General features: G+C 42.5%; 1 protein-coding gene across 1 annotated transcript in view; it reads right to left on the bottom strand.

Moving 5' to 3' along the window:
* ighmbp2 (immunoglobulin mu DNA binding protein 2) overlaps positions 1–26,409 on the bottom strand; it is a 79,714-nt gene that overhangs the window by 4,499 nt on the left and 48,806 nt on the right. Inside the window, exons 11-13 of the mRNA XM_043706168.2 lie at positions 17,353–17,471; positions 13,785–13,879; positions 8,127–8,250 (exon numbers count right to left, since the gene is read on the bottom strand). Coding sequence (XP_043562103.2) covers positions 8,127–8,250; positions 13,785–13,879; positions 17,353–17,471 — 338 coding nt within the window. The remainder of the gene's footprint in view (positions 1–8,126; positions 8,251–13,784; positions 13,880–17,352; positions 17,472–26,409) is intronic.

Genomic DNA, 26,409 nt, shown 5'->3' with positions numbered 1-26,409 from the left:
AGATTAGATTCCCTACAGTATGGAAACAGGCCATTTGACCCAACAAGTCCACACTGTCCCTCTGAAGAGTAACGCACCCATTCCATTCTCCTACCCTATATTTACCCCTGACCAATGCACCTAACACTATGGGCAATTTTAGTACGGCCAATCCACCTAACCTGAACATCTTTGGACTGTGGGAGAAAACCAGAGCACCCAGAGGAATCCCACGTAGCCACGGGGAGAACATGCAAACTCCTCACAGACAGTCACCTGAGGTGGGAATCGAAACCGGGTCCCTGGTGCTGTGAGGCAGTAGTGCTAACCACTGAGCCACTATGCCCCAATGATCTGATATTTTGTGCTACCGCCCAAGGCCAATTTCTATCCTAATAAGTTTTAATGATTCATCAAGAGATAATATGGAATGGCTCAAAATGAGACATGCTAATACAGCAGAATTTCGATACAGCCCAGCAGAGAAAAAGCTATATTTGGAATGTCTGGACATTATCAAGGATACCATACAAGTTCTTCTGTACTTGAATATTTAACTAATTGTAATTTCTACTTTCCTCAACTTAAGTTATCAGGGCAGTATGCAGCAGGAGTCAGGGTAACAGAGAAGTCGGAGTTATACAAATTCATGCAACTTTTTCACACAGAGGGTGATACCTGTATGGAATGAGCTGCCAGAGGAAGTGGTGGAGGCTAGTACAATTGCAACATTTAAAAAGCATTTGGTTGGGTATATGAATAGGAAGGGTTTGGAGGGATATGGGCCGGGTGCTGGCAGGTGGGACTAGATTGGGTTGGGATATCCGGTCAGCATGGACGGGTTGGACCGAAGGGTCTGTTTCCATGCTGTACATCTCTGTGACTCTATGTGACAATGGAACATCAAATACCAGCAATGGATACTCTGACTCACCACTTACTGATTGATGTCCAAAAGTTTCTTGTTAACTGCAAATTGCAACAATTGAATTTTACCACCTAAGAGAAAACCAAGTATTGTATACAAGTCATAGAATCAAAGACTGATACAGTACAGGAGGAGACTATTTGTCCCAGGTACCCATGTGGTCCCAAACTCCTCACTTATGCTCCATAGCCTTGCAAATACTTATTGTTCAAGCATACAGCCAGTTCATCTATAAAGGTTACCACTAAATACAGTTCCAACACTCTTTCAGACATTACATGCTAGATCATAGCAACTGACTACACAAAAATAAAATATTTCCCATCTGGCTCTTCTCCCATCATTTTAAATCTTTATCTGATTACTTTGACACTGGAAATGGTTTCTCCTTGCTCTATCGAAGACTTTAATAATGTTTTAACACCTTTATTAAATCTCCATCAAACTATTCAAGAGCATCGTATCAGTTGTCAATTACTGACTGAACCTCCTTCTGCCTCAGTTTACCTGGGCCACAACTCTGTGTGCCTTTTTTTTCATTTTGCAGATCAGCCAAACTGAGAGATTTAGTGCTAATTAATGCCAAATTAAGGATAGCTTTGATAATTCAAGCATATTGAGCAAATGCTAAACCTCGGACAGTGCCAATTTATTCCACATAGAAACTTTACAGCCGAGAGAGAGGAAAATTTCTTTCCAACTGCTGACATGAATAGATCACTGTACTTCCACTGAGAAAATGCAGATATTGCATTTAAAAAGCAAAAGATTTTAAAAATAACATTTGAATTTTGAAAGGGATTAATCTGCATTTCAGCCCTAAGCAGCAGTTTTTCTAAACAAAAAACTCTCTATTTCTTCAGATCCACTGATATTTATGGGAAATTAAAACAATACTGTATACTTATTGCTTTACTTTAAATACAATTTGAAAACATTTAAATATTGCTTCCAGTAAATCTTAAAAGCTTTTGGTTCTCCCTACCATAGATTCATTTTTATATTTTCCTGATGAACAACTCTAAATCTTGTTTAATTAATATTCAGTTCCTCCACAGGATCAGCAGCGATCAATAATGTGCAGCCATGTGTTGATCTCTGATGGAATGAATAATCCTGATTTATTACTTTCTGCCATAGCTGGAAACAATACATTCAAATTAACTTTACTCAACAGAAACAAGGTTGGGGAGATTAACTTCACATTGAGGCACATTAACATTTGGTTTTTTAATAATGCGTTAGATTCACTCAGACTATTGGGGTTCTGGTGACTTTGAAAAAATGTAAGACATTATAGAGAAGTATTGCAGCATGCAAAACAAGCTACACTCCTCTTAACAGAGACATCGCTTTTTATATCTCATTGTTTTTGGGTATATATGCATAATGCATTCTTTCACTATTTCTTCTTTTTCAACCAACTTCTGGCATGAGTGAAGATTACCACAGGGCCAGAATGATTTTCTAGACTGGTTTCGATCACCTAAGAGGGTTAGAGAGATTTTGTTTTCAGATCCATTCTCCTTAATGGATCTGGGAGCTTATCTGTTTTCTTGCTTCTTCCAAGAGATTATCTTTCTTTGGAGAGGTTGAGGAATGCATGTATTATGATGCAGGAAGTCAGAAGTCATACGACACCATGTTATAGTCCAAGAGATTAATTTGACATCACAAGCTTTCGAAGCTGGATGGACTAGACAGTTCTTTCCTGCTTTACACTGCCTGAATTTTTTTTTCAACTCTTGAAGACTCCTTGCTGGGGCATAACTTGACAGGCACTTGTATGTTATATGAACCTTGACAAGACAAATCACAAGCTATTCAACTGTGGGATTCATTACAGCCAAGTTCAATCCACTTCTTATTTTTTCATAAGAGAACTAACATGACCTCAGTCACAAGCATTTGTGTTGTTTTCTTATTCATTCTCAAGTGTCAATAATAATGAAAGCAATCAGATAGTGCTGAGAATTTAATGCTTGCACAGTTGAATCACACTATTTGGGCTTTCACCATTATTCTGTGGAGAAACAGATTCAATTTCACACCTTCAAATTGCATTACAAGTGAAAGATTTCTCCTGAAAATGTAATAAAGCCTGCCAAGATCATGCATTGCTTCCTTGAGGTGTTCCTTACTACTGCATATCACAAAGCTTCAATCTGGTTTATACGAATATAAGAAATAGGAGAAATAGATCACTTAGCTCCGTGACCCTGCTCCAACATTAAATAAGTTAATGGCTGATATAAATGTGGGTCTAGATTGTGGAATGTGGAAAAGCACAGCAGGTCAGGCAGCATCACGGAGCAGGAAAATCAATGTTTCGGGCAAAAGCCCTTCATCAGGAACGAAGGCAGGGAACCTCCGGTGTGGAGAAATAAATGGGAGGGGGGGTGGGGTTGGAGAGAAGGTAGCAAGGAGTACAATACGTGGGTGGGGGAGGGGATGAAGGTGACAGGACAGAGAGGAGGGTGGAGCGGATAGGTGGGAAGGAAGATTGGCAGGTAGGACAGGTCATGAGGATCGTGCTGAGCTGGAAGGTTGGAACTGGGGTAAGGTAGGGGGTGAGGGGAAATGAGGAAACTGGTGAAGTCCACATTTATGCTCTGGGGTTGAAGTGTTCCGAGGCGGAAGATGAGGCGTTCTTCCTCCAGGCGTCTGGTGGTGAGGGAGCGGCGGTGGAGGAGGTCCAGGACCTGCAAGTCCTCAGCAAAGTGGGAGGGGGAGTTGAAATGTTGGGCCACAGGGCGATGGGGTTGATTGGTGTGGGTGTCCCAGAGATGTTCCCCAAAATGCTCTGCGAGGAGGCGTCCGGTTTCCCCAGTGTAGAGGAGACCGCATCGGGAGCAACTGATACAATAAATGATATTGGTGGATGTGAAACTTTGATGGATGTGGAAGGCTCCTTCGGGGCTTTGGATGGAGGTGAGGGAGGAGGTGTAGGCACAGGTTTTGCAATTCCTGCGGTGGCAGGGGAAGGTGCCAGGAGGGAAGGGTGGGTTGTTTGGGGGAGGGGGGGTGGACCTGACCAATGTAGTCACGGAGGGAATGATCTTTACGGAAAGCGGAAAGGGCTGGGAAGGGAAATATATCCCTGGTGGTGGGGTCCGTTTGGAGATGGCAGAAATGTCGGCAGATGATGCGGTTTATGTGAAGGTTGGTAGGGTGGAAGGTGAGGACCAAGGGGGTTTTGTCCTTGTTACGGTTGGAGGGGTGGGGTTTGAGGGCGGAGGTGCAGGATGTGGATGAGATACGTTGGAGGGCATCTTCAACCACATGGGAAGGGAAATTGCGGTCTTTAAAGAAGGAGGCCATCTGGTGTGTTCTGTGGTGGAACTAGTCCTCTTGGGAGCAGATACGGCAGAGGCGGAGGAATTGGGAATACGTACCAATCTCCCCACCGTCCCGTGGCCCAAGATTTCAACTCCCCCTCCCACTCTGCCGAGGACATGCAAATCCTAGACATCCTCCACCGTCACTCCCTCACCACCCGACGCTTGGAGGAAGAATGCCTCATCTTCCACCTTGGAACACTTCAACCCCAGGGCATCAATGTGGACTTCACCAGTTTCCTAATTTCCCCTCCCCCCCCCACATTACCCCAGTTCCAACTTTCCAGCTCAGCACCATCCCCATGACCTACCAATCTCCCTTCCCACCTATCCGCTCCACCCTGCTCTCTAACCTATCACCTTCATCCCCACCCCCACCCACCTATTGTACTCTTTGCTACCATCTCCACAGTCCCACCACCCCTCCCATTTATCTCTCCACCCCAGAGGCTCCCTGCTTTCATTCCTCATGAAGGGCCACTGCCCGAAACGTTGATTTTCCTGCTCCTCGGTTGCTGCCTGACCTGCTGTGCTTTTCCATTACCACTCTTATCTAGACTCTCATTTCCAGCATCTGCAGTCCTCACTTTTGCCTGATATAAATATAGCCTTAACTCTATTTTCCTCAAATCCTTGATTTCAAAATTTGAATACAAAGGAACCTCGATTACCTGAATATCTGAAGAAGATCTCAAGGTCCTGATAGAAACATTACATCAAAGACGTGTTTCAACACTGCACACGTCTTTTGTTTACAATTATTAAAAATGAACCAGGCTTACTGAAGTGCTGCTGAGAACATCGATGGGAGCCCAAATCAGTCTCCAAATGACTGACCTCCAGTGCACTCTCCCTGGAGTTCTACACAAGAGTGTACCCTAAAACTACCTTCCCCAGATAATCTCTCCAATATTGTCCTGTACAGCGCAAAAATGGAACCTGTCCAAAAAAAGCAGTTCAAGTGTGTGTGTGTGTGTGTGTTTGTTTATAGTGTGTGCGTGTGTGTGTGTGTTATTTTGAGACTCACCCCCCAAAGGCAGCAGCAGTCTTACGGTTGTTGTCCAGTCCTGCTGCCCGGTGGGGGGGTTCACAGAGGAGGGGGAGGGGTGTGGCCAGGTCGCACTAGTACGGTGTTGGATGCGGCTGTGGGGGTCAGATTGGGGCAGTGCTGGATGGGGTTGGGGACAGGGTTGGACAAGGTCAGGTTCGGTGTTGAATGGGGTTGGGGGGCCGGGCGGGGCTGCAGATGGTGGTTGGTGGAGGGCGGAAGGGGACTCACGGAGGCGGGTTTGGTGTTGAACAGGGTTCGGGGGGTGGGGTCTTGTGTGCAGTGTGCTGCTGCCTAGTCTTCTGAATGGGAGTGGATTGAGCAAGTGCTTGCTTTGTCAATCCCATTGAACTGATGGGGCAGGGGGAGGGGGGAGGGGGGAAGTTTGGGTGGACGGGCCGGGAGGGGGGGCAACAGCATTGCTGCAGGACCCTTACACACAAGTGTGTCTCTGCTCAGAAACAAACCCTGAGACAGAAAGAGGGAGCAAGGCAGGCAGAGCAAGGACAAAGGAAACTTCAGAAAACCCCCAGCCCCAAATGAAATAGTGCCCGCCCATCTTGTTCGGATAATCAAGGTTCCTCTGTACATCGAGGCTGAGTTAGGCAATGACCCGGGACCTTCCCAATAAGTACCCGAGAAGGGGAGCACAATGGCTCGGGTGGTTACAACTCCCTCTCACATTCCTCCAAGGCCATGCAAGCCCTGGGTCTCCTCCAGTGCCAAATCAAAGCCACCCACCAACTGGAGGAAGAAAGCCTCATCTTTTGCCCTGGGACCTACAACCACACAGCATCAACACTGACTTCACCAGTTTCCAAATCTCCCCTCCCCCCAACTTATCAAGATCTAACCCTCCAACTTGGCACTGCCCTCTTGACTTTCCTACCTCTCCATCTTCCTTCTGACCTATCCGCTCCACCCTTCCCACTGACCGACCACAATTACCCTCCACCTGCATCCACCTATCGCCATCCCACCTACCTTCCCCTCCAGCCCCAGCCCCAGCCCCAGCCCTACCCCCCTATTTATCTCTCAGCCCCCTTCCTTCTCACATTCCTGATGCAGGGTTTATGCCTGAAACATCGACTCTCTTGCTCTCGGATGCTGCCTCACATGCTGTGCTTTTCTAGCACCACACTTTTTGACTCTGACTCTCCAGCATCAGCAGTCCTCACTTCCTCTGAGGTGCTAATTCTATTAGAATATCTGTACTAATCAACAATATCTGTATGGGCTCGATCACATTAATTGATAAGTGGCGAATTGACACTGCGTCACAATCTCCTGGGCACCAATGGCTCCACTATAAGTAAACCTTCAAGTGGGATACTAAGATGACAGATATTGATAATGCCAAATGGAAGATAGCTGCTACTGGATGTGATCTCTGGAAGCTGACTGCTTCAAGGGATATCGAAAAAGACGAGAAGAAACTAAAAGCGCAACTAGTCAAGAAAAGGACCCAGAGAAAACCAAGACCTTCCCGACCCACTGGCCTCCTCTGCAACAAATATGGCAGAAACCAAAATTCCATAATGGAGCTCTTGAACAATGAGGCATTGTTTTACAGAGTTGACGGTCATGACGTAAGTCATCATTTTGTGCTTTTTTGTATCTTTCCACTATGTTAAAGGCCCTTGACTACTCAGTTCCCAGTCTTGGACACTTCATAACTATATTCTCATAATGACTCCATCATATCTTGTCCATTTATTTCTTTTGTAATACAAATTCCTTCATCTTGTTACGAATGCCACTTGTACTCAAGTCAAGAAAATTTAATTCTGTCTTTGTTTCCCCATTTCTCGATACTTTTTGTGATATTCAATGACCAATATCATGCTTAGGTAATACTTTTAGTGGATATTTTGTTCCACAGTAAAGTATAAAATATGATGCTAAAATCTGCATCAATGTAATACTCAAGAGTATCTATGTATATAATCTTCACGTACATCTATTTAAATGAAAGCTGGCAATGTCACAATATCTCTAGCCATAACATGAGGCTACAATACATTTTCTTCCACTTATACCCGACACAACACACCCCTCTCCACCCATTTCCTGTCTTAACTGCTTTTAACACTGCATTCATATTTTCAAACACTAACCAATCTTCTTGTCGAGGCTGGCAAACTATTGGAAGATGTTCCCAACAAGATTTCCTGCCATGTTTTAAACTTGATTCGGAAGGAGGGGGTAATGATGAACATCACTGGTAAAGTGAGGGCATGCAAAATTCAAGATAGTGAGAATGGAGGCCATGGACCACACTGATTTCCCTGTGCATGCTTTTCTTGTCTCCATTTTAACTCTCTCGCTCATACACTACGATAGCACTGACTGCACTTCAAAAATTCTTAATTAGCTGTAAAGTACTTTGAGGTTACTTTGGGTTGAGACAAGCATCATACAAATGCAAACTCTTTTGTTTCTTGGACAAGCTTATTATGCATATATCCAAGTAACTAATGCAAAGCAACTCTAACATCAGTACTTTTATCAAAACTCAGAACCTTACGTATTCAAAAGGTTGTCAGAGTGTGTGGTGTTGGAAAAGGACAGCCGGCCAGGCAAATTCCGAGAAGCAGGAGAGTCAATAGTTTGAGTATAAGCTCATCAGGAGTCCTGATGAAGGACTTACGTCCAAAACGTCGATTCTCCTGCTTTTCCGTTGCTGCCTGATCGGCTGTGCTTTTCCCGCACCACACTCTGTCTCTGATCTTCAGCATCTGCAGTCCTCACGTTCTCCTGCAGACTTTTAAAAAATCATATGTCTCAAGAGACATGCAGTATCACACTACACAAAAAAGGCAATCGTCCATACCTGTTCTGTTGGATCTCACAAGTGATAAAATAACTGCCTCTTTTTCTCTTCCTTGGAAACCATCAACAGACTTGATTTCCAGTTCCGGATACTTTTTAGACAATTCTTTCCTCAGGAGTTGGACCTATTTAAAAAATAATTCCATTGTTAAGAATAAAGTTTAGTTGTTTCAGTAACCCCAACCTCCATTATAATTTGGCTCATCTCATTTCTAAATCCCACCATTCCTTGCCCAAACAAATTTAATCTGTTTCCATCTCTGCTGCAACACTCTACAACAGGTATCCAGGAAAAACACAAGATCAACCTAGAGGGAGCATGATTCTTTTTATTAAAAAAAACAGAAAACTGCCCAACCCACCTAGCATCTCTCACGTACTACAGTGCTAAGACCGAGAACCCACTTTGCGAAGGAAGTGGATCCAAAATTCCACTGGACAAAAAGTCGTATTAGCTTCCTTCAGAATCATATACGGAGTCAGATATACCAGACCATACAATATCTGGCTCAGTACACATGTTTTTGCTCAAGTTCGTCAAACCAGAAATACCCAGTATGTGCTGAATTAGCTGAGGTTATTCAGAGCAGCAGCTGAGGTGGGCCTGTGGCTAACAGGACAGAGCAGAATCAGGTTCAGCTATAGTGGACAAAATGCTCAATTCGCAAACATAAACAAGGGGGCCCTGATCAAAAGCAGGCATTGATTTTTTGCAACCAGTTACAGTACTTCGATATTATAGTTCAAAACTCTTCATGACATTATCTCCCAATACCATAGAATGTAAGAACTAGGAACGGAGTAGGCCATCAGGCCAATCGAGCCTGCTCCGCCATTCAATAAGATCATGGCTGATCTTTTTGTGGCATCAGCTCCACTTACCCACCCTCTCACCGTAACCCTTATATCCGTTACTGTTCAAAAAATTATCTATCTTAGCTTTTAAAACATGTACTGAGGAAGGCTCAACCACGTCACTGGTCAGGGAATTCCACAGATTCACAAGACTCTGGGAGAAAAAGTTCCTTCTCAGTCTAAATCTGCTCCCCTTAATCTTGAGCCATGCCCTCTTGTCCTAGTTACACCCACCACCGGAAACATCCTCTCTATTTCTATCTTATCTATTCCCTCCATAATTTTATGTTTCTCTAAGATTCTGCCTCACTCTTTTAAATTCCAATGAACATAATCCCAGTATACTCAATCTCTCCTCATAAACCAACCACCTCAATCTCCTCTGCACCCCGTCCAGTGCCAGTACATTCTTTCTCAAGTAAGGAGACCAAAACTACATGCAGTACTCCAGGTGTGGCCTCACCAACACGTTGTACAGCTGCAACATAACCTCCCTGCTTTTAAACTTCCTTTAGCAATGTAGGACAAAATTCCATTTGCCTTTTTAATTACTCGTTGCACCTGCAGACCAGCCTGCTGTGATTCATGCACAAGGACACCCAGGTCCCTCCACACAACAGCATGCTGCCATTTCTTACCAGTCAAATAATAGTCCTTTTTACTGTTACTCCTACCAAAATGGATGACTTCACATTTATTAACATGGTACTCCATCTGCCAGACCTTTGCTCACTGACTTAAACTATCTATACCCCTGTGCAAAGTTTCACAGTCCTTGGCACACTTTGCTCTATCACTCATCCGCAAACTTTGACACACAACATGTGGCCTCCAACTCCAAATCATCCATGTAAATTGTAAATAATTGCGGTACCAATACTGAGGCACACCACTACTTTTTTACTGCCAACCAGAATAGCACTCGTTTATCCCTACTCTTTACTTCCTGTTAGTCAACCAATCCTCTCTCCATACGAATACTTTATCCATAATGCCTTGCATATCTTACGCAGCAGTCTCTTGTGTGGCACCTTGTCGAAGGCCTTTTGGAAATCTAGGTACACCACACTGTTCCCCATTGTCCACCGTGTTCGTAATGACCTCATACAATTCTAAATGATTAGTTAAGCAAGACATGCCCTTCATGAACCCATGCTGCATCTGCCCAACGGGACAACCTCTATCAAAATGCCTTGTTAGTTCTTCCTTGATCATAGAGTCAAGCATTTTCCCCACTAGAAGTTAAGCTAACTGGTCGATAATTTCCTATTTTTTATCTACCTCCCTTTTCAAACAGTGGCATAACATTTGCTGTTTTCCAATCTCCCCAGAGTCCAGTGAATTTTGGAAAATTACCACAAGTGCATTTGCTATTTCTCCAGACATCTCTTTTAATACCCTGGGATGCATTCCATTAGGGCCTGGAGACTTGCTCACCCTTACCTCCATTAGCTTACCCAACACTACCTCTTTCATGATAATGATTGTTTCCAGGTCCTCACCTGCCTTCATCTCTTTGTCAATTACTGGCAGGTTATTCACGTCCTCCACTGTGAAGACTGACACAAAATACCTACTCAATGCCTCGGCCATTTCCTCATAGCCCATTACTAAATCTCCTTTCTCATCCTCTAGAGGATCAATGTTTTCTTCGGCCACTCTTCTTTTTTTATACTTTTATAGAAACTTTTGCTATCTGTCTTTCTATTCTGAGGTAGTTTTTTCTCATGTTTTATCTTACTTTTCTTTATAGCTCTTTTTGTGGCTTTCTATTCACCTTTAAAGTTTTCCCAATCTTCTAGTTTCCCACTGATCTTGGCCACTTTGTATGCATTCTCTTTCAATTTGATAGCATCTCTTATTTCCTTAGACACCAATGGCAGATTACCCCTTTTCTTACAGTCCTTCCTTTTCACTGGTATATACCTTTACTGAGCATTTTGAAAAATTGCTTTGAAAGTCCTCCACTATTTATCAACTGTTCCATCATAAAGTCTTTGCTTCCAGTTACTTTAGCCAATTCCTCCCTCATCATATTGTAGTTTCCCTTGTTTAAGCACAGGGCCCTGGTATTGGATTTTACCTTCATACTTTCCATCTATATTCTAAATCCAACCAGACTGTGATTGCTCCTTCCAAGAGGATCCCTAACTATGACATCATTAATTATTCCTGTCTCATTACACAGGACTAAATCTAGGATTGCTTGCTCCCTCATCGATTCCATTACATATTGCTGAAGAAAACTATCACAGATACATTCAATTAACTTCTCCTCGAGGCTACCCTGACTGACCTGGTTCGACCAATCAACATGCAGGTTAAAATCCCCCATGATAACTGCTGTGCCATTTTTACAGGCATTAGTTATTTCTTTGTTTATTGCCTGCCTCAATGTGGCATTATTATTTGGTGGCCTATAGACTACACCTACCAGTGACTTTTTCTTTTTAGAATTTCTAATTTCCACCCAAATAGATTCAGCCTTATTCTCCATTGAACCTCTAGCATCTCTCACCACCACTCTGATATCGCCCTTAAATATCAGAGCTACACCACCTCCTTTACCTTCCTGTCTGTCCTTCTGAGTGGTCTGTTACCCCTGGATATTTAACACCCAGTCATGGCCATCCGTAACCATGTCTCCACAATGGCTACTAAATCATTTTCATTCGTGATGAGTTGTGCCGTTAACTCACCTACCTTGTTATGAATGCTACGAGCATTGAGGTAAAGTGCCCTCTTCATGAATTCCAACATCTCCTATAATAATATCTCTAGAGTTATTCTTCTTTGTTACTTCTTTCATAGTCTGCCATGTAGTTAAACCTTCCTGCACACATGCTAACCTGCTGCTTTTCATTTTATTTATCATCATACTTCCTGTCATTTACCCCCTCCCCATCTCTCTAGTGACCACCCTATTATTCCTTTTCACTAGAACACTGGTTCCAGATTGGCTCAGAAACAATAACATATAAGGTATTTGACTGGGTTATGTCAAACCAAGAATATCATTATAATGATTATAACAAGGTCAGTCAGGTGGACCTCATATAATATGAGTTCCCTGTTTGGGGTTTTTAATCTGGTCCAATCAGGGAGCCCTGGCTGACATACAAATAGGAGTGCCAGAGATTCTGATCACTCTGACAGCTGGCTCTGAGGAAACACTATGCATGTGTAAATAAAGGGTGACCTGGTGATGGGATACTGGCCCCTGTGCAGTTATTTCAATCTTATTTTCCTCAAACTAGATCTTGGTTCGATGAAAAGTAGAATTCCAGTTTTGGTCCATTCTTACAGGTCATTAGAATGATAGTTTCAAGCATCTCATTCACTCAGAAAGGCTTAGAAAGGCTGGTCTACTCACTGGCTAGTTATGGAAACTTAAAGTGATAAAGGCTCCAATTCCACATGAAAACAGAGTGGTCTCTGATATCACTAAGATTTACAAATGCGCAAATACTGTTAAATAATTCCTTGGAAGCACTGTCAACTCTCACAATATCCTTCCTATAGGAAGGAGACCAGAATTGCATGCAATATTCCAAAAGGAGACTAACCAATATCCTGTACATCTCCCAATTCCTCTCCTCAATACTCTGACCAATAAAGGAAAGCATACTAAATGCCTTCTTCACTATTCTACCTACCTGCATCTTTACTTTCAAGGAACTATGAACCTGCACTGCAAGGTCTTTTTGTTCAGCAACACTCCCCAGGACCTTACCATTAAGTGCATAAGTCCTGCTCTATTTGCCTTTCCAAAATACAGCACCTCACATTTATCTAAATTAAATTCCATCAGTCCATTGGCCCAACTGATCAAGATCCCATTGCATTCTGAGATAACCTTCTTTGCTGTCCACTACACCTCTAATTTTCATGTTATCTGCAAACCTACTAACTCTACCTCCTATGTTCACATTCAAATCATTTATATAAATGACAAAAAGCAGTGGACCCAGCACTACTCCTTGTGGCACACCGCTGGTCACAGGCCTCCAGTTTGAAAAGCAACTCTCCACTGCCACCCTCTGTCCTCTACCTTCAAGCCAGTTCTATATCCAAATTGCTAGTTCACCATGTGCTCAATGTGATCTAACCTTGTTAACCAGTCTACCATGAAGACCCTTGTTGAATGCCTTATTGAAGTCCACATAGATCATGTCCACCGCCCTGCTCTCATCAATCTTCTTCTTCTTCAAAAAAAACTCAATTAAGTGTGGGCAACTGTCTTCAGAGTCCAGATCATCAAACAACCAGATACACAAATGTGCTGCTATCTGCTCTACGGACACTTGCAACACAGGGTATATCCATTGCCAGTGATATTGTGCTGTTGCCTACAAATGTTCTCCATCATTTTGGGCGATGCGGCTGGTGTAGTGAACTGCAGTCACTAGAAAGCCCACTGTCTCTCCACTTTCTCATATGGCACCTCTTCTATTTTAGCTGCTGTTAAACAGAATATTCCCAGTCTCAAAAGTCATATCTCAGGAGTCCTTTCTCTTCATTTTTATTATTCACTTTCTAAACATTTTAGAGTATTTACTAATTATGTTAAAACTTGAAAGTTAGCAATGAGCAATGAACTGCAGAAAACTGGATGCAAACAGATACCCTAAACACTGGATCAACATACTGTCTCTTTCAAACCGCTGGTGCACAAACTGCACTCGGAAAAGGAACTTCAGGAATTAGATTGCAAAACTACGATTGAACAGTTCAATATCAGAAATCAAAAATAAACTACTGATTTGCCTGTACAAAAGGATTCGAAAAGGATCAGTAACTATACCTGCAAATTATAAGGAGCAATCACAGCAATATCCTGTGCGCGGACACCAGCTTCAATCAGGGCTTGAATGTGCAGAGTCACAATTTGAACCTCCCCTAGAATAAAAGCAGTATAAGCATTGACATTACAAACTCTCGTTTATCATATACATCTTTTCATAAGCAATAATTTTTTTAAGTGGATCACAAGCCCCATGTCAAAGTTAACTCATGTTGTACATTATCTATGGATTTGATAATAAAATCCGAGGACATAACTACATTACTCCTGCGATCAGAACCTGGATACTTGCATCTCACCAAACTTTTTAAAAGGTGGACTGAGAAAAATCTGGCAAAATGTAGGAACTGTCTATTTTATGCCCAGTAAACAAAGAAAGTAATGGTTATTTTATTTCAAACAAATTAGAACAATTTGTCTTCATGCAACATTACAAAATCACAAATAGGTTCTGCTTCCTAATAATGGTGGGTTGTCAGATTTGACTTCAACAAAATAACTATTTTCTTGTATTTGATAAGAGTCTGGCGATAGTTTGCTATTGCAGCTTTCTGCTTAAACACGTTATTGACCCGTGTCAAGGAATTATTTTTGTTTATTTGTGATCGCAATTCAAGAGAACAACATCATAAACACCTTGTCAATGATCTTGGATTAGGAACTTCTCAAGCCAGGTGTTGAGATGTTCAAGTTTATAATCTTCAAGGCAACAGAATTACAGTAATTCTTTGTCATCAGCACTTTAGCCATCTAAATTTTCTTTAAATCTTGGGCTTGATTTTTCTAGTTCACTTTAAGAAAATATGGGGAGCCTTACCGTAAGTGCTCCCTGAAACATCATCTAAAACTATCCCCAGGTTGGGCTGTTAACAGGTTGGGCTCACCCTTGGAGTGGACAGCCAATGAGCCTGGTTAAGGCCTTCAACAGTAAGAATAGATGACAATACCTCCTCCACCATTAATACTCAACACCAGTACCTCACAAGACTGCATACTCAGCCCCCACTATACTCCTTATACACTCATGATAGTGTGACCAAAATCTACCACATCTTCGTGGAAAAGTTTGCTGATGATATCACCATTGTAGATCAGATCTCAAACAACGGCTAGACAGAATACAGGAAAGAGACTGAGTGCTTAGTGGCATGGTGTGACGACAATAACTTCTCCATCCAGATCAGCAAAATGAAGGAGCTGGTCATTGACTTTAGGAAGTGGAGTGGAGGGCATGCCCTGTCTGCATCAGTGGTGCTGAGGTGGAGATTGCCAAGAGGGTCAAGTCCCTGGGAGTGATGATCACCACCAATTTGTCCTGGTCCACCCATATCAGCGTGATGGTCAAGACATTACAACAACATTGCCACTTCCACAGGAGGCTAAGGAAATTAGGCATGTCCACAGAGACTGTTAACAATTTTTAGAGATGCACCATAGAAATCATCCATAGTTTCCAAGGCAGCACAGCATGGTATGACAACTGCTTTTCCCACAATCACAAGAAACTACAGAGAGTCGCGAACACTGCCTAGTCCATCACGCAAACCAACCTTTCATACATTGACTCCTTCTATACTTCCAACTGTCTTGGGAAAGCAACCAACATAACCAAACTCCCTTCTCACCCCAGTTATACTCTCTTCCACCCTCTTCAGTCAGATAGAAGGTATAAATGCTTGAACATACATTTAACAAATTTAAGAACAGCTTCTATCCCCACTGTTATTAGATTTTTGAACAGACCTCACAAAATGTTAATTCTGATCTATTTCTCTCTGCACCTTCTCTGTGGCTATAACACTATTCTGCACTCCGTTCTGCTATCCTGATGCACTTTGTGTAGTATGATCTGCCTGTATAGCATGCAAAACAGCAGTAAATCAAACAATAAATCAAATAGAGAAAATGCTGCAGAGGTGTCAAACTTTCCAACCAGCAGAGTGGTTACTGGTCATGTGGAAAGGTTGTAGGCTAATTGGGGATTCAAGAACAGAAAGACCAGTGGGTGTTTTTCACAAATTTTTGAAGGTGGTAGAACAGATTATCAAAACAGTTAATAAAACATATGGGATCATGAGCATTATAAGCAGAGTGTCAAAACCCAAGGGGATATGCTAAAGCTATGTAAAACACAAGTTCTGCATCAGCTGTAGTTTGTGTCCTATGGTGGGTACAACACTATCTAGCAAAGTCATAAAGGTTTTGTAGAGGATACAGAAGCTATTTACTGGAATAAATCCAGGAATTGAGAATGACATTTATGCAGGTAGATGGAAAAATTGGGGTTGTTTCCATTAGAGCCGAGAAGACTTGGAAAGATTTGATAAGTGTTTTATGATTATGAAGCATTTTGATAAATCAGGTAAAATAAATTGCTTTCAATGGTTGAAAAGGGTCATATCAGAAAACAGATACTTAGTTGATTATTTTTAATTTTGCCAAACAACATAAAGGAAAAGCTTTTAAAACAAGTGGTTAGGATTTGACATGCAGAGCCTGATATGGTTGTGGTACAGATTTAAGACTAGCCTTCAAATGGAAGTGGGTGAGTGTTTAAAGGACGAAAAAGGACAGGGATTTGAGGAAAGAATGGAAGTTACGTGATTACTCTTTCAAAGAACGAGCACAGACCCCAAAGGCGAAATGGCATCCTTCTGTGCTGCATTATTTGTGATTCCCTTTTAAAACACAAAATTTCACACGTGCATTAAAAATAAAAACAAAGTGCAGGCAAAACTCAGCAAGTCTGGCATCATCCATGGAGAGAGAAACAGGGTCAACATTTTGAGTCTGATGACTCTCCTTCAGAATAGAAGGGTACTGGAAAATGATTGGGAGAAAGTGAGGACTGCAGATGCTGGAGATCAGAATCAAAGAGTATGGCGCTGGAAAATGATGGCTTTCGTGCTGTTGACAAATGGGGAGTGAAACAGAGCACAAAGTGATTAGTAATGGTCATGAAGGAATGATAGAGATGAAAAACAGACATTACTGATTGGTATGAAGTGTAGAAAACAGATCAGCTTTGCCGAGAGCAAACCTATTCCATCAGTACACAGATGGTAAGGGTGGCTGTGGAGAGGCAGGGAAATGGGGCAAGTGTAATAATCAAACTGGAGGACAGTGTTCATGCTCTCAAGCTGATTGACTCAATATTGACCCCTGAAGGTTTTAAAGTGTCAAAGCAGAAAATGAGGCACTGTTCCTCCAATTTGCGTCCAGCTTCACCACAGCCGGCCAGGATGGAAATTTTAACACAGTGCCATTTGTAAAACTGCTCCTCCCCCCACTGTGTCAACATAAATCATCATTTTCCAGTCCTCTCAGTTCCAAAGAAAAGTCATTGGACTTGAAACATTTACTCTGTTCCTCTCCACAGACATTGCTAGACCTGTTGAGTTTCTCCAGCACTTTCCGGAACCTATTGCCTGCCATATTTTGCATTTTTTTTAAAAAAATGATGTACTAAGGAGTTTTAGCTTCATGAAACCTACTTTTATTCAGTTATGGAAGGGAATGCTATATCAGTATTTATCTTCCAATTTATCTCCCATTAATCATACAGTACCACTATTTCCTTTGGATTGTTCATCTTCTTCGTCAAGTTCAAGCAAGCCACATCCTGCGGTGTCTATCAGAAGCAGTGGAACCTTCGTCTCTTCTGTCAAAGAAACTCCAGGTAGATCCCTATGGGAGCAAAGTAATAATATAGCAAAACTGAAGCTGCATAAAAATAGCCATCCATCAAAAAACATGTATTGCTGTAAGAGAGAAATCAGCCCACACAACAGTCAATAATAAAGATTAATTGGAGTGTGTGTCTAGGTGTATGGGGTCTGCTTTACTAAATTGCTACAGTAATATGCTGCCAGGACGCAATTAGTTTTTGGGCAGCACTGATATCTTTATTAGCCTTTGAAGCTTGGAAGAAATGAAAATAATTTCATCCTGCCTCCCACCTCCTCCTCAGTTCGTCACCTCACAGTTGGCGGAGCTATTTTCAGAGAAGTGTTTTGATCGAATTCAATATTTTTACAGCTTGATATTAACAGAAAGACATTTTACAACTCTTGCTCATTCTCGTTCTCAGTTACATGTCTGTCACTGACGTATATATTTTCAGAATATCAGTGAATTTTCAAAATACTACCCAGAACTGAAATCTGGACCCTGACCTATTCTCACAAGTTGACTCGATCACCCACGTGCCACCCACCATAAATGAAAAATAAACATGACTACAAGAGACAAGCTGCACCATTTTGTATAAGTTAGCTGGAAGAAGCAAAATCGCAACAGGAAGGAATAGCAATGGCTGTCTTTGGGAAGGTGCAGTCCAAAGAAATAAATCTACCTTTGATAAACTTAAAATAAGTTCTGGAAAACCAAGCTTACATTAACAATTTAAAATACAAAGGAATATTTGACTCCTGCTTCATTATGCAATTAGTTCAGGGCTGATCCACACCTCAGCTTTAGGTACCTCAACTGCTTTAGTGCAGATTTATTGAATTAGGCTGCCTTTGATATTGTCATTCCGCTGGTATTTAAATGAAAGAAGCTGATTGTAAGGACTCAAAGCACAGGGATTTGAATAAGAGTGTCAAGAATCTCTAATTCTCCTTTTATTGTAAGGTCAACAGACAGTATAACTTAGTTGTTAGTGTTGATTAGCTCCCATCACAACTCTCCTGGGCTGACAAAATCCTTAACAAGTTGCAATATATTTCAAAGAACAAAGCAGTCTTTAGAGTAAGACAAGGCGATCTAAATGAGTAGACAAGACATCATTCCTTGTTGAGTGGATGACCACACAACGATAGAGTATTACCCACTTGCATACCGATCTATAATCATTGATTTGAAATCCCAAGAAACTCCAGCACATGACAATCTGATACCACTGATAGAATTTTGGCTCCATCACCGTTTAAATTATTTTATAAACTTAATTCATGGAATCTGGATGTCACTGGCCAGGCCTCATTTATTGCCCATCCTAATTGCCCTGGACAATGTGAAGGTGAGTCGCCTTCTGAAACTGCTGCAGTCCTGGGGTTTTAGGGATACCCACAGTGCTGTTTAGGAAGGGAGTTCCAGAAATTTGACCCAACGACACTGAAGGAACAGCAATAAAGTTCCATATCAGGATGCTTGGAAGGGATTTGCAGGTAGTGGTGTTCTCTTTTGTTGGAGATGATTCTGACTGGCATTTTTGTGTCAGAAATGTCATTTGTCATTTATCAGTCCAAGCCAAGATACTTTCCAGGTCTTGCTGCATATGTGCATTGGCAAATCAGGAATTGCAAATGAGGCTGAACATTGCACAATCAACAATGAACATCACCACTTTACGGTGGAGGAAAGGTCATTGTAGAAACAATCGAAAAGCACGAACCAGACCTGGTCCAACAGAGATGCCCTGGAACTGGGGTGAGTAACCTCCAACAATCTGCGCCATCTTTTATATGTTAGGCATGACTGTAGTTTGGCTTGGGCTCAGAAACAGCAGGAGGCAATATGAAGTCAATCAGTAAAATTTGGAGTGGGAAAGCACCTGGCCCTGATGGTCTCCCAGGTGAGTTCTATAAGGAATTTATAGGGATTCTGTCAGGGCTGATGTTGGAAATGTACAATCATTCCTATATGCATGAATGCCTACCACCATCTTTGAGATAAGCTAATATTTCCCTCATTCTTAAGAACGGGAAGGTTCCTGAGGATTGCGCCTCATACTGGCCCATCTCTCTATTAAATTCAGATTTCAAGATTCTGTCTAAGATCTTGGCGCTGAGATTGGAGAAAGTGTTGCCCCATATTGTCAAAGAGGACTAGACAGGTTTTATAAGGGGCCGTAGGTCTTCTAATAATGTTAGAAGGTTGATGAATATGATCCAAGCATGTCAGTAGCGATCGATTCAGGGATTGGTGATTTCCTTAGATGCCGAGAAAGCATTTGACTAGATGGAATGGCCATATCTCTTTTATGTCTTAGAGGAGTTTGGGTTGGGTGAGGTCTTTGCTAGGTGGGTGGAGGTTTTATATCGCCACCCTCTGGCCGTGGTCATCATCAACGGAGTGAAGTCTGAGAACTTTAGGAATGGCAAAGGTAGTCGTCAAGACTGCCCCCTTTCACCGTTGTAGTTTACGTTGATGATACAGCCACTGGCAGAGGCCATTCATCAGAACGTCCACATAACCGCTCTGGAAGTGGGTATAAGGGTACATAAGACAACGTTGCATGCGGATGATGTCCTTCTGTTTTTAATCGGACCCGATGACCTCCGTACCCCATCTAATACAATGTATCAATTCATTTGGGGCTATTTCAGGTTATGAGAATAAATTTGCAAATTCGGAGGTTATGCCTTTGGGGGACCTTAAGGAAGTGCCAGAGGTTGAAAGTGGCCTTAGGTTCCCCTTTGAGTGGTCATGGGCAAGTTTCCGATACCTAGATATTTTTATTACCCACATGTTTGATTGGTTATTTAGGACTAACATTGTTCATTTGCTCGACAATATTAGGTAAAGGGGCAGTACAAAGAGATCTGGGTGTTCTTGTACACCAGTCAATGAAGGTAAGCATGCAGGTACAGCAGGCAGTGAAGAAGGCTAATAGCATGCTGGCCTTCATAACAAGAGGGATTGAGTATAGAAGCAAATAGATTCTTCTGCAGCTGTACAGGGCCCTGGTGAGACCACACTTGGAGTATTGTGTGCAGTTCTGGTCTCCAAATTTGAGGAAAGACTTTCTGGCTATTGAGGGAGAGCAGTGCAGGTTCACAAGGTCAATTCCTGGAATGGCAGGACTACCTTACGCTGATAGACCGGAGCGACTGCGCTTGTATACCCTTGAGTTTAGAAGACTGAGAGGGGATCTGATTGAGACAAATAAGATTATTAAAGGATTGGAGGCAGGAAACATGTTTCCGCTGATGGGTGAGTGCCGAACCAGAGGACATAGCTTAAAAATATGGGGTAGACTATTTAGGACAGAGATGAGGAGAAACTTCTTCACCCAGAGAGTGGTGGCTGTGTGGAATGCTCTGCCCCAGAGGGCAGTGGAGGCCCAGTTTCTGGATTCATTTAAGAAAGAGTTGGATAGAGCTCTCAAGGATAGTGGAATCAAGGGTTATGGAGATAAGGCAGGAACAGGATACTGATTAAGGATGATCAGCCATGGTCATATTGAATGGTGGTGCAGGCTCAAAGAGCAGAATGGCCTACTCCTGCACCTAATGTCTATTGTCTATGGTTCCAACCAGGGATGATGGACTCAGGGTTCAAACTATGGGCAGCGACAGGAATTTCTAGTTTGGGAGACTTGTTTGAGGGGTAGTTGTGATGTCTTTTGAGCAATTGAGTCGCAAATTCGGGTTGCCTAGCAGAGATTGTTTCTGTTTGTTTCAGGTTAGGGATTTCATCCAGAAGACTTCTCACTAAGCCCTATAAGCCCGATACAGAGAGGTTGTTGCTACGTGCCACAAGTACCCTTTCGGTTAGTGCCTTCTATCGGCTGTTGGGTGGCAGGGCCTGGCAGGATATTAACCGGTTTTGAGAGGTCTGGGAGCAAGAGCTAGGAGTGGAGATCTCTTCTGAAACATGGGAGGACATATGGGAGAACGTGCTGAAAGATCTCAATCTGTAATAGGACGCGCTATGCACAGGGTTCTCCATAGGGTTCATTTGGCACTGGACCGTCTGGTGAAATTTTAAAAAGGGGCATCTTCAGTGTGTCCCAAATGTAAACTAAGTGTAGGTACTCTTACCCATTGCTTCTGGACATGCCACAGGGCCTGTGTTTATTGGAGTGCTGTGGCGAGAGAAATAGGGAGAGTATTGAGGACCGAAGTTAAAGTAGACCTGATATCTCTCTTCCTAGGTCTACCAAATTTATCATTTTTAGACTGGCATAGGAAGAAACTATTTAATACTCTTACTTACTGTGCACGGAAGAATATTCTGATGAATTGGGTGTCTGAGAACCCACTGGGCTTGTTGGGATGGTGAAAATTAATCATGGAGCACATTGGATTTTTTTTTCACAAACATGGTGCACCACACAACAGACCTTTTTTTTATATAAGGCATGGCAGCCCTTTTTGAGTTATTTGGATACAGTTTTGTCTGTTATCTTAACTAGGGCATTTGTTTTACCAGGGTGGTTAGGTTTGCTGAGCCCTGGGCCCTAGAAGGGGGGAGCTCCTGAGTTAATAGGAGTATATATACACAATGCTCCCGTTTTTTTGTTTAGGAGCTTTGCACTGAGCATTGTTACTTTATATTCTTGTGTGTTCTTTTGGTTTGTTGTATTTGTCACTTACTTATTTATTGGTATTGCCTCGCACAGTGTTTGGTTTTGTTTTTTAAGGTAGGCTCGTAGACAGTAGACAGTAGTATTGTAATTTGGGTTTTTCTTTATTATACTGGTATTTCTTATTTGTTATATTTTCAATAACTTACAAAAAGAGAAAAAAAAAACAGTAAACAACAAAAAAAAATCAAAGAACTGTGGATGCTGGAAATCTGAGACAAAATTAGAAATTGATGGAGAAAGTCAGCAGGTTTGGCAGCATCTGTGACGAGAAAGCAGAGTTAGGAAAGGGTCACCAGACTTGAGATGTTAACGCAGCTTTCTCACCAGAGATACTGCCAGACCTGCTGAGTTTTTCCAGCAATGTCTATTGTTGTATGTGAAGTAAATTAGTGTTGTCCAAGATGCTTATCAGACTTGTGGGCAATTAAGTCATTAGATTCACTTTAACATAAGATATGTGCAATATTAATAAATTAAATTTGCACTCTATTGCAAGTTAATTTGAAGTTTTAAACCAAACTCAATGCTAATACAATCGTTGCCATAGCCAGGAGAACAGTTTAACAAGAGCTTTGCAAGACATCTGTTTCACAAAGCAAACCTACTGCATAGACTTTCAAATGTTGATGACAATCTGTTAACTGAAGTGCTCTCGTTTCAACAGTGTACTCCAATTTACTTAAAACAAACATTTTTTTCCATGAGTAAACCGTCTCCATTTTATCAGATATCATATATTAGGGAGGGATAAGAAATGATAAATCTCTGGCTTCTGCACTCTGATTTTAAGTTTTGTTGCCTGCCATTTCTGGACATAATGGCAAGACATTAAACAAACCGCTGGCTCAATGCCAACTTGCTGAAATTTCTCTTATTATTATTATTATACCCCATTCCTTTCTAGTGCTTGTTTAAACAAAATTTAAGATGACATCAGAATACAATTTAATGCTGCTACACTACCCCAGCTTGTAAAATTGCATATTTCAACCCTCACTATCAGCCATCATTCATACACCTCAATTATTTTGCAAAAACTACCATTTCCCACTGAAACCCAAAAACTACTTCATGGTATAGGCAAAGTAGGTGCAGATATGATATTTTTCCTAGTTGTGGAAACAACGATCAGGGACAACTTTAAAAAAAAGATGTCATTTATGACGAAGATTAATTTTTCTTTCAGAGGATGGTGAATCTTTAGAATTCTTAACACAGAGGGATGTTGAAACGCAATCTCTGAACATACTTGAAGTGAAATTACAATGGCATTATGGGGATAGTGTGGATAAAAGGCACTGAAGTATTCCATTAGCCAGAAGTAACATTATCGATTTTTAACTGCACTCGACTCATTATTTAAAAAGGTTATTTGCTGCAGGATCTTGATGTAATCTCTAATATGAAATGATAGCTATTAAGGAAGTGGGTACAAGATGATCAAAGCAGGGACCTGAATATTCAAGGATATTAGACACTTCAGACAATATGGCAGAATGGAAAAGGAGATGAGGAGAAACTTCTTCACCCAGAGAGTGGTGGCTGTATGGAGTGCTCTGCCCCAGAAGGCTGTGGAGGCCAAGTTTCTGGATTCATTTAAGAAAGAGTTGGATAGAGCTCTCAAGGATAGTGGAATCAAGGGTTATGGAGATAAGGCAGGAACAGGATACTGATTGAGGATGATCAGTCATGATCATAATGAATGGTGCTGCTGGCTCGAAGAGCAGAATGGCCTACTCCTGCACCTATTGTCTATTGTCAGGCAGCATCCGAGGAGCAGGAGAATTGATGTTTCATGCATAAACACTTCATCAGGAATGAGGCTTGTGGGCCGGGGGGGGGGGGGGGGGGGGCGGTCTGCAGAGATAAATGGAGGGATGGGGCTGAGGGGAAGGTGGCTGGGAATGTGATAGGTAGATGAAGGGTTGGTGGGGGGGGGGGCGGGGGGAGAAGGTGATGTGTCGGAGAGGAGGGTGGAGCCGATAGGTGGGAAGGAAGATGGACAGGTCAAAAGGACGGTGCCAAGTTGGAGGCTTAGGACTGGGATACGGTGAAGGGAGGGAAATGAGGAAATCCACGTTGATCCCATGTAGTTGCAGGGTCCCAAGCTGGAATATGAGGCATTCTTCCTCAGGTGTCGGGTGGTTGGGGTTTAGCGATGGAGGTGGCCCAGGACCTGCATGTCTTGGTGGAGTGGTAGGGGGAGTTAAATCATTTGGCATCGGGAAATGGGGTCAGTTGGTGCAGGTGTCCCAGAGATGTTCTCTCAAACGATCCATAAGTTGGCATCCTGAACTCTCAATCTCCATCTCCGGTAACCGACTAACCACGGACATCTACTATAAACCCACAGACTCCCACAGCTACCTGGACTATCCTTCCACCCACCTTGCCTCATGTAAAAATGCCATGCCGTATTCCCAATTCCTCCATCTCCACTGTATCTGCTCCCAGGAGGACCAATTCCACCACAGAACATCCCAGATGGCCTCCTTCTTCAAAGACCACAATTTTCCTCCCACATGGTCGACAATGTCCTTCAGCGCATCTTCTCCACTTCCCGCACATCTGTCCTTGAACCCCACCGCTCCAATCGCAACAAGGACAGAAACCCCCTGGTCCTCACCTTCCACCCAACCAATCCCCATCATCATCGCATCATTCTCCACCACCTACAAACAGATCCTACCACAAGAGATATATTTACCTCCCCAACTCTATCTGCGTTTCGGAGAGACCATTCCCTCCGCGACTCCCTTGTCAGATCCACATCCTCCACCAGCTCACACCTCAATCCCAGCACCTTCCCCTGCCACCCAAGAAGTGCAAAACCTGCGCCCACACCTCTCCTCTCATCTCCATCCAAAGCCCCAAAGGATCCTCCACATCCAACAGAAATTTACCTGTACTTCCATATACGTCTTCAACTGTATCCATTGCACCCGAAGTGGCCCCCTGTTCATCACTGAGACAGGAGGCCAACTTGCGGACTGTTTCAGAGAACATCTCTGGGTAACCCTCACCAAACAACCCACCACCCCATGGCTCAACACTTTAACACCCCTCCCACACCACAAAGGACATGCAGGTCCTGGGCCTCTTCCATCACCAAATCCTAACCACTCGACACCTGGAGGAAGAACGCCTCATCTTCCGGCTTAGCTATATTAGGATGGATAGAGATAAGCTTACAGGCAACATGAACTCAGAATAAATGCATCCATTTCTGACTGCCAAACTCTAACTACTGGAGTGCCGTAGGGCAATTAATACTGGGGTCTGAACTGTTTGTGATTGATATTAATGACTTCAATGAAGGAACCAAATATACGGTAACCAAATTTGTAGGCAATACCAAGATAGATAGGAAAGGCTGTTGTGAAGAAGGCATAAAGATTCTGCAAAGGGCCAAGGATACATTAACTGAGTGGCCAAAAATCTGGTGAAGTATAATCTGATGGTCCAATTTAGTGGAAGAAGAAAAAGCAAGATATGACTTAAATGGACAGACTTCTGAATAACACAGCGCAGCAATTTCATAGAAACCCTTACAGCGTGGAAACAGGCTATTTGGCCCAACAAATCCACACCAACCTTTCGTAAAGTATCTACCCAGACCCATTCTCCTACTTAATTACTCTAGATTTACCCCTGACTAATGCACCTAACCTACACATCCCTGAACATTATGGGCAATTTAGCATTACCCCTGACTAATGCACATAACCTGCACATGTTTGGACTGTGGGAGGAAACCGGAGCACCCAGAGGAAACCCACGCAGTCACGGGGGGAATGTGCAAACATCACACAGATTTTTTGCCAAAGGATGGAATCGAACCTGGGTCCCTGGTGCTGTGAGGCATCAGTGCTAACCATTGCACTATCGTGCTGCTTCCTTTGATCAACCTTGTACATGTATTACAAGAGATTAGCTTGTAGGTTAAGCAAGTCAGTAGGAAGACAAATAGAATGTTATTCTTCATTGCAAGGCAAGAGTACAAAAGAAAAGCCTTGTCACATAATGGGTGTACCTAAGTGCACACATAAAGTTTGCTCTTCTTGCTTAACAAAGGATATACGTGCCTGACATCTCACTAGTTTGATTCCTGGGAGGGTGGATTGTTTATGTGGGAAGGTTGAACCTATGTGCATTGGAGATTAAAATAAAGAAAGGTGACCTTTAGGAAACATAACTGATTCTGTCGGTGCTTTGCAGAATGCTTCCCCTCGTGGGCGAATCTAGAACAAGGCAATAGTTTCAAGATAAAGTTTTCCCATTTAAGGAGGAGATAAGGACTAAGTTCTT

This window comes from Chiloscyllium plagiosum, unplaced genomic scaffold (assembly GCF_037043375.1).
Source record: "Chiloscyllium plagiosum isolate Xiang-an unplaced genomic scaffold, Cpla_swu_hap1 HiC_scaffold_18, whole genome shotgun sequence".
Taxonomy (NCBI): domain Eukaryota; kingdom Metazoa; phylum Chordata; class Chondrichthyes; order Orectolobiformes; family Hemiscylliidae; genus Chiloscyllium; species Chiloscyllium plagiosum.
This window is presented reverse-complemented; position numbering and strand designations above follow the sequence as displayed.